Source organism: Apodemus sylvaticus, chromosome 10, assembly GCF_947179515.1.
Source record: "Apodemus sylvaticus chromosome 10, mApoSyl1.1, whole genome shotgun sequence".
NCBI lineage: Eukaryota > Metazoa > Chordata > Mammalia > Rodentia > Muridae > Apodemus > Apodemus sylvaticus.
Window position 1 is genome coordinate 47,748,045 of NC_067481.1, and position 12,223 is coordinate 47,760,267.

Below are 12,223 nucleotides of genomic sequence, written 5' to 3' on the forward strand. Positions count from 1 at the left end.
TGGAACTCTCTTTGTAGACAAGACTGTCCTCAGACTCAGAGATCAGCCTGCCTCTGCCTTCCAAGTGCTGGGATTAAAGGCGTGCACCACCACCGCCCAGTCACAGGCTCTCAGCCACCGAAGCACCTCTCCAGTCCCAGGGGGACCTGGGAAGGTACTTCCTGGTATCTGGGTGCCAACCCCCATGCCACAAGCATCGGCTTCCTTCAGGTTCAGGTCTGATTTCTTTTTATTATGATTCTTTTTAAACATATAAACGTGTGGCAAGGAGGAGCACGGCAGCAGGAAGGACAGATGTCACTCTGCCACAGTGGTGGCTAATTCTGGGTGCAGGAGCTTCGAGGCTTCAAAGTAACTGTGCGCGTGATCGCCCTTCGAGCCGGGCTGCTTGCTGCCGGGGCTGCTATCTTTGTCTGAGAGGTAGGGCAGGTTCTCCACGCTCTCCTCCACGCAGGGATCCGAATGGAAGCCCTTGAGGGCCACGAGACGGTACCGCTTCCTTCGGTTGAGCTTGTAGATGCGGATCCTTTCCTTTTCTGCCTCAGGGTCGGTGAGAATCCCATCCCAGCGCAGACTCTCATTGATCTGGCTGGAAAGGCTGTCTTCTATTTCGGCAAAGCAGGGGTGATTAATGCTGTACGAATAGGGAAGGGTTTGCCTAGTTTCCTCTTTGTCTCTGGGCTCTGCTCTCGAGCCATGGTCTTTGTGGGGATTTAAGATGTCATGGAAAGATGAAGAAAGCGGCTGGTTCTTCCGACCTCGACTGTGATGTTTATCTGCTGAAAAGGTGAGGAGACAAGTGTTTGTGTCTGTTATGGTGCCCGAATAAATCACCAGCGATGTAAGAGACCGGGACTGCCTGTACCCAGGGTTCAGAAGGCAGGAACCTGGGATATCACCGTCGCTGGGATGCTCTCTCTGGTCAAGGTATTTTAGGGCAAGAGGTACCTTTTTCTTGTTGTGGCACTGTAGATTGAACCCAGGTCTTGTACATGCTAAACACAAGCTCCACCACTAATCTACACCCCAGTCCAGGAACCAAGAGGTATCCATCAATGTCAACCGACAAATGGAGACCAGCGATCTAAAGGCTAGCCTGACTCCTGGTGTCCTGTTCTTTCTACTGTATCTGCTGTCCTTCAACTTAACCTCACTACATGCTCACCAAATGCTTCCCAGGTCTGTGACTCTACACCCCTCTAGACACTGTATGGTGAAAAAGACAGAGGACAGAGCTTCCTACATCAAATAATGTAATCTGTAGTAGACTGAACCAGACTGAACCAGGAAATACTTTTTTTTAATTTAATTATTTTATAAACCAGGAAATACTATTTTCTTTAAAAATTATTGTAAAGATTGTGAAAAAAGAGATTGTGTGTGTGTGTGTGTGTGTGTGTGTGTTGTTTGAATACATGTCTGTGTACCAGGTACATTCCTGGTACCCACAGAGGTCTGAAGAGGGCATCAGCTCAATCTGCTAGTACTTCAGTTACAGGCAGTTGTGAACCACCATGTGGGTGCTGGGAACTGAACCTGGGTCCTCTGCAAGAACAAGTATTCTTAATAATGGAACTGTCACTCCAGCCTCTCTTTTTTCCTTTTCTTTTCCCTCTCCCTGTTTTTCGTTTGTTTGTTTGTTTAAAGATGAATCTTATATAGTCCCAAGTAGCTTCAAACTCCTTATATAGCCTACGATGACCTTGAACTTCTGATCCTCCGGACTCCACACTTTCCAGTGATAGAATTGCAAGCATATATCACCACGCCTGGTTTCTCCTGTGCAGAGGATGGGACCTAGCACTTTGTGAGTTCTATGCAAACATGAGCTGCAGACCTAGCCCAGGAACACTTCTGTGTGGCTTTGCCCCACTCCTCCTCTCCTCCCCCTCCCTTCCCTTTTACTTTCTTGACATTAATAGCACTGCAGAATCTCTTGTCAAATGGTGATTCTTTATCAGCTCCTATTTCAGGTTTATTTTATCTTAGAAATATCTCTAGAAATCTGGCGGTAGTGGCGCACACCTGTAATCCCAGCACTTGGGAGGCAGAGGCAGGCGGATTTCTGAGTTCGAGGCCAGCCTGGTCCACAGAGTGAGTTCCAGGACAGCCAGGGCTACACAGAGAAACCCTGTCTCAGAAAAAAATAAAATTAAAAAAAAAATCTCTAGAAAGGCAAGCAGAGGGAGGATAAAGGCAAAAATAAATAAATAGAAGTTCAGTTTTGACATTCCCTTATTTTTCTATTCTCTGAAAACTATCTGGTGTCCCCTGCTGACAGTCTGTGGTACATAACACTGTGATTCCTACAGTCAAAAGTTGCGCCAAAAAGACAAAACAAGCCTCTATGTTTTGCTGACAGACACAGCGGCTTGCTACCTTAAGCTTGGCCTGAAGAAGTGATTATAAGACTCCCATGCTCCCTTCCCCAAGCCACAGGATTGTGGGGAGACTGCTGCTCCTTCCACTGCCTGCTCTGCACACAGAGTCAACGCCCCACGCCCGAGCCCAGAGCTAGCCATGTAAGGGGTCAGGGCCACTTCCCTGATGGCCAAAGCCACACAGGTTACACTGGAGTTACATCGCTCACAAGCAGGGTCATTCTGCTTCACAGCTTCCTCAGAGTGGGCGCAGTGTCTCTGCTGGGACATCTGGAGGTATATGATTGAACTCTGGGGGACACGGGGACTCTGGGTTCCTGGACAGTGCTGGTGTATATGTATGCAAGTGAAGGACTCGGTGAGTGAGACTAGAGTACGTGTTGTGGGTGTGATGTTTGTGCACATCTATGAATGTGCCTAGAATACCTGCGTGGGCATAGTGTTTGCTGCGTATGTATCTATGCATATGAGTATCTAGAAGATCTGTGTGTGTATGATGTGAGGGTGTAGCTATCTATGTATGTGAGTTTTTAGGATAACTGTGTGGGTATCCATGCATGTCTTTGTTTTTGTTTTTTTGTTTTTGGTTTTATCGAGACAGGGATTCTCTGTGTAGCCCTGGCTGTCCTGGAACTCACTCTGTAGACCAGGCTGGCCTTGAACTCAGAAATCCGCCTGCCTCTGCCTCCTAAGTGCTAGTAGGATCACAGGCGTGTGCCACCACTGCCCTGCTCCATGCATGTCATGTGAGTGCCTAGTATCCGTGTAGGTGTGCAATCTGTGTTGGCATTGATGCATGTAAGTGTCTAACAGAATGCACAGATGGAACGGAACGGGTAGCCTGCCTGTGTTTGTATGATGGAGCAAACGGTCAGTACTTTAGGTTTGTCAGATAGTGTCATATTGCTATAAGAAGGCAGTGTAAAGAATGCTGGTGTTAACAGGAAGATGAGGTGTGTCTCTTGGCCGAGTCCATGCAGGGAAGATTCTGTATACCTTTACATGGAGTTGGTTCCTAGAGCTTCCAGAAGCATGTGTCCTTTAATGGGTAGAGGAGTTAGGAGGGCACCAGCGGGGAGCCTGAGGTCTGCTCCTGTGTGGGAGTGAACAGGGGCTAGTAGCTGTCCATCTTTGTGACTCCAGACCTTGGAATGTCTGGGTATGTTTTGGTTGAGGGGCTAGGAAGCTAAGAGGAGATGGGCAGAAGATCACTCTCTGAGGGGCTGGAGGCTCCTGAAGTGGGTATCTGTGTGGTCTCCCTGTGGGACCCCACACAGAGATATTAGACGTTGAGGGGAGGGTGTGGTCTCTTTGGGTGTACTGGGAAACTAAAGCTGGTAGACTTCCGTAGTAATTAAGGGGTCTCTGTGCTATTGAGCACATGGTCTTTAAGGGTAGAGCTGGGCATCTCTGGGCTGCCTTAAAGTGTCCTGTCAGGTTTCTAGCCTGAGGTGGCCTCCAGGTACGGGAGGAATCTTAGGTCCAAGAACCAAAGCAGCCTCCCTAGCTGCTCCTCTTACCGTCGCCCTTGCCTGATCCTTTAATCTTTTTCTTCTTCTTTTTTTTCTTCACCTTCCGTTTGGCCAGCTCGGAGGAGGTGCCCACTATGGGGGGCAGCTTGGACCCTGGAGAGCCCTCAGCGCCGCCTTCCGGCGCCTCCTCCTCCTCCTCGTCCTCGCCCTCCTCGCCATACTCCGCCGCCCCGGTCCCACCACGGCCGGCCATCCGCCCGCGGGACCGCGACCTGCGTGCCCGGAACAGCCGAGGACCCGCGCCGGGCGGGCTCCAGGCGCTCACTGCTGTCTCAGACCACGCGTCTCCATGGCGACCGCTCTGCGCCACGCGCACAACCAAGAAGTTGCCGCCAGGGCCACACTATGGCTCTAGATGTACGCATGCGTGTTTTGATCTGTTTGAGACCTGGTGAGTCAAAGTGCACAGGGCAAGGCAGGATAAAGATTGTTAATGCTTTTGGCTGACAATGACATCTCACCCACTAATGCGTGGTCTAGAATATTTATCGTTTTTATTTTTTGAGACAGGGTCTCATGTAGTTCGAATTGGCTGGTTTTCTTGATTTGGTCATCCATTTGTATCCTCTCCCAAGGGCTGGGATTACAGGCATGCGCTATTGATGTCTGGCCCCTCTCTGCACCCCGCACCCTGCGCCCCATCCCCCACTAACCACTTCAGTTGCCCAGGATGGTCTGGAGCTCACTGTAGCCCAGGCAGACCTTGAACTCACGGCTTTCCTGCTTCAGCCTCCCCAGTAACTAGGATTATATGTATGAGCCACCAGACCTGGCACCTCACGAAAATTGTTTTCTTAAAAAAACCAAACAAAAACAAAACAAAAACAAAAACAAAAAACCTCACTTTTCAATAGATTATTAATATCTATTTTGCGTGGTTTTTTTTTTTGGTTGTATATATGTGTACCTCTTGTTGATCTAGCTGTATGCCTGTGTGTTGTAATCTGTTGAGCCCTGGTGTGGGCCAGGGTGTACAGGCCAAGGCTAGGTAGACATTGTGGGTCCTTGGGCCGAAACTGACCTATCTCTTCCACACCTGTGCTGGCTCAGAAGCCAGTGAGCACATCAGATGCTTTGGAACGTGAGTTACGTAGGGAACCCAAACTGGGTCCTCTGCAAGAGCAACAAGTACCGTGATCTGCTGAGCCACCTCAGAGCACCCACCTCTACCCCTGTGACAGTTCTTGTCAAGACCATACTCATGGGCTGGGGACGCAGCTCAGTGGCAGGGCACTTACATAGCATGTCTCACCCACACAGCACCACAGATTTAACAAGCCTAAACCTGGTCCGAGCTGTTGCTTGCTCTTTTTTTTTTTTTTCAGGTTTATGCACCACAGGTCATGTTTTCCAAGCACGGCTGCCAAGAGACAGAGGTGTAGCTTGGGTGGTAGAGTGCTTGACTAACATACATCAAGACTGGGTTTGATCCCCAGCACCCCGAAAACTGGGCATGGTGGCACATGCCTGCAATCCCAATACTTTTCTTCACTGACTAACTTCAAAACTTCTCTCTCTCTCTCTCTCTCTCTCTCTCTCTCTCTCTCTCTCTCTCTCTCTCTTTATTATTATATGTAAGTACACTATGCTGTCTTCAGACACACCAGAAGAGGGCATCAAACCTCATTATGGATGGTTGTGAGACACCATGTGGTTGCTGGGATTTGAACTCATGACCTTTGGAAGACCAGTCAGTGCTATTAACCACTGAGCTATCTCTCCAGCCCTCAACTGGATTCTTTTTGAGTATTATTAGGACTCTTGTAACTCCCCTGTTCTTGTATACACATTTCATATCTCCTTGTCATCTTTCTTTTTCTTTTAGATAACCCACTGAGCATTTGCTGGGATGGCATCCGACCTATGAGCGTGGTGCTCAGTGGCCTCCAGTTATTAGTACTGGACTCAGGGAAGCGTTGTTCTGCAGAGGGCCCTCCTGTTAGCCTGACGAGCTCCTTAGTGTACACAGAAGTTGCGCACACGGCGAGCATCCAGCATCTGCCTCTTGCCTGTCTGCTTCTGTCCTTAAAAGTGAGAGGTGGTGGGGTGGCTCAGCAGCACGTGCACTGACCCCCCAGCCTGACAACTGGAGTTCAATCCCCAGGACCCACACGGTAGACGGAGGAAACAGACTCTAGGAAGTTGTCCTCAGACCTCCGCATGCATTCCATAGCGTGCATGCATGTGTGCATGCACACACACTAAGTAAATGCAATAGAAAAGGAGTCGTATGAAACACACATGACAGCTGTCCTTTGTGCAGCTGGCTGTGTCTGCATGCTGCTGTGTCTGCATGCTGCTGTGTCTGCATGCTGCTGTGTCTGCATGCTGCTGTGTCTGGAGTTGGTTTGCAGATGCCCTGCACCCAGCTAGGTGCCTGTGTACAGGCTCTGGGAGGGTTGGCTGTTCTCCTCCTGTCCTACCTCCCAGCTGCTCCTCCTCGCCTGAACACGTGGCTGGCTGGAGTCAGCTTGGCCGTTTTTCTTCCATTAATGAAGGTTGCATCCAGGCTGTGTGGGGCCAGCCAATGGCTGTGAAGGAGGTAACCTCAGTGGGGAGATACATTTTATGAACGATCATGAAAGTCACTTGCAAGGGGGGCTTTGCCGGTGTTTTTAAATGCTTTTGTGAGCTCTTTTGAGAATTCCACACATGCAGACACTGCGTTTGAGCCATAGTCACTTCCCCCCAGTCCTCCACCTCACCTCTCCCAATTTCACTCTCTGCTTTTTTACTTCCTCCCAACTTTGTGGCTGGCCTAGAACTCGGTGTGTAGATCCGGCTGGCCTAGAACTCTGTAGGCCAGGCTGGCCTCAGACTTACAGACAATTGCCTGCCTCTGCCTCCCAAGAACCAGAAGTAAAGGCATTCGCCTCCACGCCCCACCCTTCCTTTCTTTCTTTCTTTCTTTCTTTCTTTCTTTCTTTCTTTCTTTCTTTCTTTCTTTTTTTAAAATTACCCACTGAATGCAGTTTGTACTGCCCATACATTCATGGGTCTGGTGTCATCCACTAGAATATGGCTGACTGACCAGGGGTGATACCCTGAAGAAAATTTGAGTCTCCCTCTCTCAGAAGCCATTAACTATTAATAGCTCTTCAGGGTAGGGGTGAGGGGAGCTCATGCACCACCCTCCTCACTGTTGAGTGAGTTCGTCTTGTGCAGGTCCTGGGCAGGTCATGGCTATTGTGAGTTCATGAGTGCAGCAGTCCTGACTTTGTTTTGTTTTGTTTTCTTTTGTTTTCTCAAGACAGGGTTCCTCTGTGTAGTCCTGACTGTCCTGGAACTCACTCTGTAGACCAGGCTGGCCTTGAACTCAGAAATCCACCTGCCTCTGCCTCCCAAGGGCTAGGATTAAAGGCGTGTGAAACCACCGCCCAGCGAATTGCAGGTACTTTAACTAACTGTTCTTTCACTGGTCTCTGGTTTCGGTCCCTGACTCCTTTCTTAGCCTGGCTCTTGGGATTTCTAAGTCATCTCTGTATCAAAATAGCTACATAAGGTCCACTGTGCCTGTTGGGTTTTGTTTTGTTTTGCCAACTTGACACAAGCTAGATTCATCTGGGAAGAGGGACTCTGCCTCCATCAGATTGGCCTGGAGTCGAGTCTGTGGGAGTAATTTCTTGATTAGTGACTGAGATGGGAGGGCCAAGCTCACCCCGGGGAGTATCACATCTGGGTGGGTGGTCCTGGGTGCAGCCAGGAGCAGGCTGAGGAAGCTGTGAGGGATAACAAGCCAGCCAGCAACGCCTGTCTGTGGCCTTGCATCAGCAAGCGTGGCCTCTGGCCTCTGCATCAGCTCTGCCTCCGGGTTTCTGCCTTCATGAGTTTTTGCCTTGGCTTCTCTTGATAATGGACTATCACCTGGAAGTTAAATGAACCTCTTCCTCTGCAAGCTGGTTTTAGCCTCAGTGTTTTATCACAACCAGGGAAAACAAACTAAGACCGTTGTCAGTAGTTTTTGTTTGTTTTGTTTTGTTTTGTTTGAGACAGGATCTCAGTTTGTAACTCTGGCTGGTCGGGAGCTCATTCTGTAGGATCAGAGCAGCCTCAAACCCAGAGAGATTCACCTGGTTTTGCCTCCTAAATGCTGGGGTTAAAAACATGTACCACTAAGCCTGGACTTCTTTTATATATATTTATATTATATATGTGTATGTGTATATGTATTTTTTTAATTTATATGCATATATTTGTGTCCGTGTGTAGGTACGTGCACATGAAGGCAGGACCCCATGGACCTGGATCTAGAGTCAGGTATTTGTGAGCTGATGTGGGTGCCGGGAACTGGACTTGGGTCCTTTGGAAGAGCACGGTGTGTTCCTGACCCCTGAGCCGTCTCTGCAGCGCGCCTCCCCCCAGCGTTATTCTGGGACACTATTCCTGTCAGTCTTCCTCTGTTCTTGTCATGCTTGACTTCACAGCGGCATTCGACACTGCTGCTGTCCCTGCTTCCCTTTTATTTGTCATTTACTTTAACTTTTAAACACTTGTGTTGAATCAGAGCCTTACCATAAACTCTGGCTGGTCGACTTGCTGCCCTCCTGTCTTGACCCCGCAGATGCCGGGGTTACAGGCGTGGGCCACCATATCCAGTGTCTCCCTCTTGAAATATTGCATTTGCTTGGCTTTTTTGGACATCTTGTGCTTTAGTCAGCTTTCCTTTAGTATAACAAACAGCTGAACTAAGCCACCCTACAGAGAGAAGACTTGCTGCTCGTGGTAGCTCACACCTACCATCCCAGTGCTTGGGAAGCTGAGGTGAGAGGATTTCCACAAGTTTGAGGCCAGCCTGGGCTACATAATAAGTTCCAGACTGGCCCACACTACAGACTAACATCCCATCTCAAAAAAAGCAAAATGAGGTTTAGAGGTTTGGCCCATAATCTGTTGGTACATTGCTCTGGGCCTTTGGTGAGACGTCCCATCTTGGTGCAAGGCTGAGGTGGAGGAAAATGACTCCCCTGTGGCTGGGAAGTAAGGAGAAAAGGGAAGAAGCTGGGCTCCCACAAGCCCCTTGTGGGGGGCTCCAACTGGGCCCCACCTCAGAGTTTCTGGCACCTCTGATTACCACTCCAGAGAGCAGGCCTTTACCTCAGGGGACTGTGGGAGACTGAATGGCCACACTGCGTGCTGATCTCTGGCCACTCGCTACAGATGTCAGTCCTCCCTTCCCAGCCATCAAACACTGGGCTTCCTCAGTTCCTGAGGCTCTTCCTATACATTTTCTTTATCTTGTCTCCTCTTCCTCTATTTTTTTTCTTAAGACAAGTTCTCCTTATTACCCCACATAAAGCTATCTATGTAACCCAGGAAGAACTCAAGCTCACAGAAATTCTCCTGCACCAGGCTCCTAACAGATGGTTTTACAGGTGTGGACTACCATGCCGAGCAGTTTTCTGAAGGCATCCCCACCTACGCTTGCAAGCTGACACCGTTCCCTCTGTGCGCTGTTGACTTCCAATGTTCTGTCTTTAGCCTGGAGCTCACATATCCACATCTAGCATCCAACCTCCCACTGCACAGATTCACCAGGGCAGACAGCATCAGTTACTGCGTTGATTATTGTGTTGGGTTGAGTTCCCCCGAAAGCAAATTTTAAGCAAAAAGTTGAGTGCAAAGAGTTGATTTGGGAGATAATCCCAAAAAATATTCGTAGAATGGGTATAAGTAAGCCCAGAGATGAGACAGATCACAAAATGCCTCTGTCCCGCCAAGCACTTCTGCAGAGCCAGAGTGCAATCCTCCTAGAAAACTCTGGGTGGCGCTGTAAAACACGCCCACAGAGATCCCAATTGAGAAACCAAGATGCAACTGTGAATTATCCACCAACTCCAGGAAAGTGTTGAATTTCCCGTGAATCAGGGCAGGCCCAACACGCCCTACACAAGATAGAGTTGAAGGGCTGGAGAGATATGTGAGTTTCCCCGCCCTCGTGGATCCTCAGCTGATCCGGTCCAGCAAAGGAAGCAGAGAAAAGGTAGGGGCGGGGGGAAGGGCGTCGGAAGCTCCGTGAGAATGTATGGTGCAGGACCACACTGGACCTCTTGTTAGTGGGCAGATCAACTTGACTTAGGGGTGATTGAAGGCTTATAGAGTTTTGGGGGACTGAGGGCAGGGACTTCCAGGATGGGCCAAGGTCCACTGGCTGGTGGCTTAGGATACCAAGCATGCCTCATTAGCATGGGGAAGCATTTCAGGAATCACAGGTGCTGGCTGAACAGGTTTTGTCAGGAGAAAGGAAATTGATCCTATAAACTAATTGAGGCTACTTGACATTCCTTAGGTAGAGGGAGTGGGAGGGCTTAGGATCCCCTAGACAAGGTCAGAGAAGGAGGAAACCTGCTAACAAGGGGTCTCCCATAGTTCCCCAAGCCCAGAGGCTATTCCATCACGGTGGACTTCGGCCTTAATTAGCACACACCTTAATTTCCCCCACAGAGATGTCTTGACAGTTAAGAACACTGACTGCTCTTAGAGAGGACCCAGGTTCAATTCCCAGCACCCATGTGGCAGCTCACAACGATCTGTTAACTCTGCAGGTGGGACACTGACATAAATGTAGACTAAATACTCATGTGCAAAAAGAATAAACAAACAAACAAAAGAGTCACGAGACTCGGGACACGGGGCATGGGAGCTGAGCACAGAGCTGGGCGTGGAGTAGACAGCCTCCTGGAGTGGCTGACTGCTCCCCCTCTCCTGCTGCCGAATGCCCTGTCTGGTTTGGGTACCCGCTGCAAGCAGGTTTTCCTGATCTCAGGGTGGAATCCATCCGGGGACCATTCTGACAATCCTAGTTCTTGATCTCACAGAAGGAACTTGGGGCCCACTGCTGGCCGGTGAGTCTTGAAGGACCTCTACTGGAGGCTTCTGGGAGGTGCTCCTCTTCTGCCAGATGTTGTCCTGTGTGGATTTGGTGCCAGGTCCTGGGCAGCAGCTGGCCATAGTGATGAGCAGTAATCTGAGGACAAAGTCAGTGCCCCAAACCCGAGGGACTCTTTGCAATCTTGGAGATACGTCTAAGAAAAAAAAATACTTTTCTTTTTTTTTTAGAATTAATTTTTATGTGCGTGCAGGTGTCCTCAGAGGCCAATGTGTCAGACCCTCTCTGAGCTGCAATTAGGCAGTTGTGAGCTGTGAAACATGGGTGCTAGGAACCAAACTCGGCTCTTCTGCAAGAGCAGCGCGTGCTCGTAACTGCTAAGCCATCTCCAGCCCCTCAGAGTAAACACAGCTGTGCACCTATGATCTGAGCACTTGGGGGTGGAAACAGGAAAAGTAGGTTAGTTTCAATTACATATAGAGATCAAGGCTAGCCTAGGCTACATATGAGCCTGTCTCAAGAACCAAAAAGCAAAATAAAAGCGAGCTGCTGAAAGGTGGATCTAATGTTTATCCTTCTAGCCTGTTCCCCAATTCATTTCTCCCTCTTGGCTTCCTGACAGCAATCAGGTGCTAAGAGCAGAGACCCCCCTCCCTCAGCAGCAGGAGGATGGCACCAGGACCCCTGTAGGGTCCCCACTGCAGATCCTTGAGGATGCTACAGCTCAGCCAGAGTCGAAGCTCCTGAGCACATGCAGATTCCTGGGTCCAGGCTCTTGTTCTTGTCACGCGGTCCTAGAGCTGGTGTCAGGTGTGGGCAGTGCTCTTCCCAGCAGTCTTCCCCGGGCTGGCCTAACAGAAATAAAACTGTCCTGATCCACTGCCTCCTCTCTTCAGCAACTGGACTCAGAAGGCTGCAAGCAGACAGACCTGATCTGGTCCCTCAGCACAGGTGGATCGTGGAACTGTAATGTTAAATGAAAGGGGCCGCTTCAGGGGTGATGTGGAACTGAGCAGGGGCTTAGAGGTGAGCGCTGCTCTTCCAGGGGACTGGAGTTCAGTTCCCAGCACCCGAGTCAGGCTGTCACGACTGCCTGTAAGGCCAGCGCAGGGAGACCTGCTGCCTTGGGCCTATGGGCACCTACACTTGCGTGCACAAACACATGGTGAAAAGTAAAAATAAATCTTAGAGATAAATATGAGGATTTTACGCCTGCATCCTCAGCACTAGGAAGCCAGTCTGGACGGATAAAGGCACAGCGTCCTATCGTGTAAGAAATGAGACATCGCCAGGCATGGCGGCACACCCCTGTTCTCTCGGGGCTTGGGAGAGTTCAAGGTCTCCATTTACACTGCAAATATCAGGCTGACTTGGGGCTAGTTTCTTTATTTTGAAGAAATAAAAAGCAACTGGACACATTATTATTGATTTGCAGGAGATTAAGACCTTTAATAACCAGCTTCCACATGTATATGTACATGTAC

General features: G+C 49.5%; 1 protein-coding gene across 1 annotated transcript; it reads right to left on the reverse strand.

Moving 5' to 3' along the window:
• Positions 1–297: 297 nt before the first annotated feature.
• On the reverse strand, positions 298–4,106 carry C10H17orf97 (chromosome 10 C17orf97 homolog). The gene is made up of 2 exons (XM_052194814.1): positions 3,902–4,106; positions 298–779 (listed from the first exon to the last, which is right to left on the reverse strand). The coding sequence occupies exons 1-2, from the start codon at positions 4,104–4,106 to the stop codon at positions 298–300; spliced, it is 687 nt and encodes a 228-aa protein (XP_052050774.1).
• Between the last annotated feature and the right edge of the window lie 8,117 nt (positions 4,107–12,223).